The sequence below is a fragment of the Phragmites australis genome, chromosome 23, assembly GCF_958298935.1.
Source record: "Phragmites australis chromosome 23, lpPhrAust1.1, whole genome shotgun sequence".
NCBI lineage: Eukaryota > Viridiplantae > Streptophyta > Magnoliopsida > Poales > Poaceae > Phragmites > Phragmites australis.
This window is the reverse complement of record NC_084943.1, coordinates 21,154,871-21,159,684: the sequence shown is the minus strand read 5'-3', so window position 1 is coordinate 21,159,684 and position 4,814 is coordinate 21,154,871. Positions and strand designations below refer to the sequence as shown.

The 4,814-nt window shown below is 40.3% G+C and overlaps 1 protein-coding gene across 7 annotated transcripts; it reads left to right on the top strand.

Moving 5' to 3' along the window:
- Nucleotides 1-1,790: 1,790 nt before the first annotated feature.
- On the top strand, nucleotides 1,791-4,266 carry LOC133906826 (uncharacterized). Of its 7 annotated transcripts, none has more exons than XR_009907843.1 (5): nucleotides 1,791-2,006; nucleotides 2,107-2,213; nucleotides 2,705-2,774; nucleotides 3,194-3,259; nucleotides 3,948-4,266. XR_009907843.1 is itself a non-coding variant. In XM_062348840.1 (4 exons), exons 1-3 carry the CDS (start codon nucleotides 1,846-1,848, stop codon nucleotides 3,211-3,213), a joined length of 288 nt encoding a protein of 95 aa, XP_062204824.1. In that variant the 5' UTR covers nucleotides 1,791-1,845; the 3' UTR covers nucleotides 3,214-3,259; nucleotides 3,948-4,266. The 7 variants fall into 7 exon arrangements, 4 of the variants coding, with proteins under 4 accessions (XP_062204824.1, XP_062204823.1, XP_062204825.1 ...); XR_009907842.1 differs by having other exon boundaries at nucleotides 3,194-3,276; XR_009907844.1 differs by lacking the exon at nucleotides 2,705-2,774 and having other exon boundaries at nucleotides 3,194-3,276.
- Nucleotides 4,267-4,814: the final 548 nt, after the last annotated feature.

Below are 4,814 nucleotides of genomic sequence, written 5' to 3'. Positions count from 1 at the left end.
CCTTAGCGAAAAGGAGACATATAGGAGCAAACGAGTAGGAGAGGCATTGGGATTTCTATTCCAAGTTTCCCCATCCTTCTTTTTCCCGATTATAATCAAGGTGACGCACGTGCGCATGCACACACCACTACACACATCATCATCCTTGGCGGAAAGGACACATATATGATAGTGTCAAGTGTGATATAGAGAATATCGATAGTTTTGAATATCATAATACTCCGTTCAAGAATACAAGGCGTATTTTGTTTTTGTTCAGTCTTCAAAGTTAGACTTTGACCATTATTTTATCACAAAATATATATTTCATGACTACAAAATCAATATAGTGTGAAAGAGTTTTAAATATGAATCTAGTTGTATAATTTTTATACACTAAATATACTTATAATTTGACTAATTATTAATTAAAATATATAAATTTTGATTTTCTTCAAAATTAATACGTCTTGTATTTTTGAATGAACGGAGTATCATAGTAGCAGAGATCTCATTCCAAGGATAGTGTGATGCCATCTGGAATATATTTTAGCTCGCGAACTAAGATTGTATTTTATGCCATCTGGACAGGAGCATGCAGTGATGTAGAGAGGAATAATATACCACATGATTGAGATGGAGGGATTTATATATGTTTAGAACTTGCGTATGTTTGATATGATCTAGTCAACATCAATTACTAGGTTTCCTAGCTAGTTAAGCTCTAGGACATGCGCCATTGACAGGTTCTTGGACAAAATTGCACCCACTCAACTCATAAGCTGTTCGAAATTACTCTGATATATCTAAGCATATATCAGTATATATAGAAGTATATATAGGACTATAGATATCTTTCGTATGCATCAAATCTAATTAAATATATGCTACGAGGTATATTAATCCAACGTTCTACTTTCTTGTTGCCCCTGTAAACTCTGGGAATAAATTCAACAATTGGGGGAGCCGGTGAGGGGACAAGTTCTTGAGATGCACTATGCATTGGTGATTTAATAATAATGTTGGTTTGATTGAAAAGGGCACTCTATCTTAGCTAGCTGGGGCTTTTGGTCTCTTGCATATATAGAAGGAATAAAAGAAGAAAGAGATGTGCCAACCCCCAGGTGGGACAAGTTGGAGAGAGACAGATAGAGATTAGAGAGATTTAATTTTTAAAAAAGAAGAGAGAGAGAGAGGCTCACCATAGGATAGCAAATGGAGGCAAGACTGATTACAGCTCAAGTAGCTAGCTAAGAACAAATCCTTGGGAGCATGCAGTGCCCCCAGACAGGATGCAACAACTTGCTTGGAAGCATCCTTTTTGATCGATCCTTGAATTGTCACTTTTGATGTTGTGGACAATTGAAGGTCTCTCTCTCAATACTTTGGGTTACTTGGGTAATTAGCATTTCCAGACATGCTTATAGGAAATAATGCTAGCAGGTGCATGCGATTTTACAAATAAAAAGATTTTTAATTCTTGATTCGTAGAGGAACTGAACTAATTCCTGCTTCCAAATAGATCCTAGAAATTGTATACGAATTTTGTAGGAATCAGAAAAAAAACTTGCATTTCGAATGGCCCTAAAGTTGAGATAAAACTGAGGATTGTAAGTCGATCATAATAATAAAGCTCTCGACTTGGATTCATAAAAAGACAAAAAAATGGACTACAGGCCCAAAATCCAACAGTTAATGGACCAAAAGTATACAAGGGCTGGAATTTACATATTTTTTAGCCCATTTAAATCCATTGGGCCTAAGACCAGGCCCAGCCCACCACTCCCTTCATCTGAAACCCTATACCCACCTGCCGCCGCCGCCATTTCCCCACCACCCACCTCCTCCGCCTCAGAAACCCTAGCTATGGCGTGGCGCGGCGCCGCCTCCCGCACCGTCCTCGCCGCCGTGCGCCGACCGGCCTCGGCGCCCTCCGCCGCGCGCCTCCGCGCCCCGCCTCCGCTCGCCGCCCCGCGCCGCCGCGTCCCGTCCGCCTTCGCCACCTCCTCCCCGACCGCGGCCGCGCGGTGAGCTGCCGGACGCCCCCGTAGAGGCATCCAGGTGGAGCCCTGATGTGGTTATCTGATGCGGTGGTTGGGATCTTTGTGTGTGGTTCTGTGCGCGCAGGCCGCTGGCGGCGATGATGGGGTCTCCGGTGACGGTGGCGGCCATGATGGCGCGGCTCACGGCGCACCCGGCCGCGAGCGCTCGGGCGTGCTGCGAGCTCTCCCAGGGTACCTTCCGCCGCACTTGTCAGGATCGCTAAGTTAGTAGTCGTGCTGCATCATGTATCATCTCATCGCATCATTTTGAGTTAAGGATTGCATATCTCGTACAACCTACTCACCTAGGTAGATGGCGCACTATATATTTCTTATCGCGATGTTGATTTGTGCTAGTTTCTGCGGATGTGTTGCCTGAGAAATTCACTTGGGCCTCAAATTGGATGTCGCCTGGGATCATAATTTGGAACGAGTTCGGGTTCAGAATGTGTCCGTATTTTGAGTGAATCTAGCCAAATCGTTCATTATATGGTTCTTTGACTATATGATCATCAAACTATAAATACTAGAAACCAGCATGGAATAAAAATCTTGGTTACTAATGCCAAAGTGGAGTTTCGAGAAAATACATGGGGGTTGTATGCAATATGTGCTTTATTTCTTACTCTTATACTAAAGTCGAGCGGAACTGATTTAAGGAGATTAAAATTGGGATTTTATAGGGAAGAGTGGGAAAGATGGTTGATGTTGGAGGCTGCACAGCTTGACAGGGACCTTGTTTCCTAGAAAAATGTAGGTCTCCTTTTCCTGTTTCTTTTTTAAACAAGTATATTTGGGAGTTGTAATTTGGGTATTATTTTGGGAAAAAAACTACTAAATCGGTAAACATGAGTGCTGCCTTGGCTGTTAGCACATGATTACTTGGAAGTCTTGCTGTCAATTTTTGTGCTACCTTAATATATCTTTTGTTAGCCTTTGTGTGTTTTTGACTTTCTGTCTTACCTTTGACTTCTGAAGCATGAAGACTTAACTAATGTACAGTTACCAACATCGGCATTTACTTTTTGTTTCATATGCTATTTTGCCTATTTTTAATTGGCTGCACTTTACATCCGCTCCTCTCAATTTGTACTCAGGTATACTAGTTAGAGACACTTGTTTACACAATATTGAAACTTAAGTTGATTGAGAATATGGTTGGGATTTGTTAGGGAATGGAAAAGATGGGTGATGCAAGAGAGGCCAGTATAGAGCATGAAAAAGTTGCTGATTTTGAGGCATGCACTTTCTTTTGGTAATCTTAATTTTCTCAGTCATCCTAACCTGGAAGCTTGATAAGATCTCAAGGCATGGGTAGTAAAATTTTTGCGTGGTTTGAATAATGTTCAGAATTGCAGCCATTGGCTCTTCAGTTTGAAATTTAGCACGTTTGGCGACGAACAACAATTGATCCTGTAATTTCAATTCCCATAAGAATATAACTATGTAACCTATGTTTAGTGTCGTTTTCCTTTGTTGGATGTTTACTGCTTGTCTTCATGCAAGCATTTCTGACCAGAATGGGGTACGTCTTCCCTCGTTGATGCCAAAACACTTCCAGTTCTGATAGTATCAAATGTGAATAGTGAAATTGTGTTTGAGGAAAGCTATGGATCTCATGGCACTAGTATGCATTTTCTGCAACTTGCAGTTTATGTGGGGTTAGTACCCTTCCCGTCACTGCGTTATCTTGTTTTAATTGTTGAAATGTTGAGCAACAGCATGCTATCTCACGTGCTTGTCTCTTCCAGTGTGCACTGACGAGGGACCGTTTTATTGCGCTTTGCTGCAGCATGTTCTTTTCCAGAGTTTTGAAGCTTGTCTCAATTTTCCGATTAACAGTTCTTGATTGCCACATACTCGCATGTTATAGCAAGCTGTCAAATTTCCAAGCCGTGCTGACCATATGGTACTGTTGTCTTGCAGGTACTTGAAGTCCCTGTGTAGATTCTGTCCTTTTGAAAGGATAAAACTCATCTTGGATTCGTCTTTTGGAAATCTATTCTGGTGTTCCATCCTTCTAACTGCAAAGTTAAAATGATCTCTCCTGCAGTAGCCAGTTCCTTTCTGAGTTTTTAGACTTGCCTGGAATAATTTTTATGTTACATTGCGTGGCCTGTGCCAATGGATTTATTATCCTTCTTTTTTGTTCATTGGGCGATATCATACTACTATCCGCTGAGATGCTGTGGTGTCAAATGTTAATTGACCTGAGTTTTATGATATCTGTGTGACTATCATTGTACCTCTGCATGAGATGTCAATGTAATATGCATCCTGAAAGGATCCGTTACGTTCTTAGAGAGGATAAATTAGAATATTTAAAAACTTAACGTAATTGGCTCTAAAAAGTTTAGGTTTATTTAGTGTATTTATTCTACTGTTTAAAAGACTAGTAATCTATAGCTAATCTTAACCAATTATTTTAGTAAAGTAAACGTACAAAAGTTGCAACAATGTAAATCCGGACGTGTAAAGACGATAGAGAAAATAAATTTGATATAAGATATTTTTATCTCGTAGTATTAATAGTATGAATGCTACTCTTAGTTTATGTTGGAGCTCCATCAAGGATATGTTTTTGATGAACTTTTTCGATCACGGTTCTTGAATCACTAAGTCACAAAGATAAAGTCTTAATCTGAATGAGACATCAAGTCATAAAGGTAAGGTCTTACTACTAGCCTATCTCTTGTCACTTATCGCCATCTTTACTTTAGAGTTTGAACCATCAAGATAAGGGTCTACGCGTTCTCGTATACATATCTTATCGTCGTTTCACACTAAGTCGGA

Excerpts from the sequence above, each read along its gene's own strand:
- LOC133906826 (XM_062348838.1), top strand. The coding sequence starts at position 1,846 with ATGGCGTGGCGCGGCGCCGCCTCCCGCACCGTCCTCGCCGCCGTGCGC. Across the intron at positions 2,007-2,106 it reads TCCCCGACCGCGGCCGCGCG|GCCGCTGGCGGCGATGATGG; the intron begins GTGAGCTGCCGG and ends CTGTGCGCGCAG.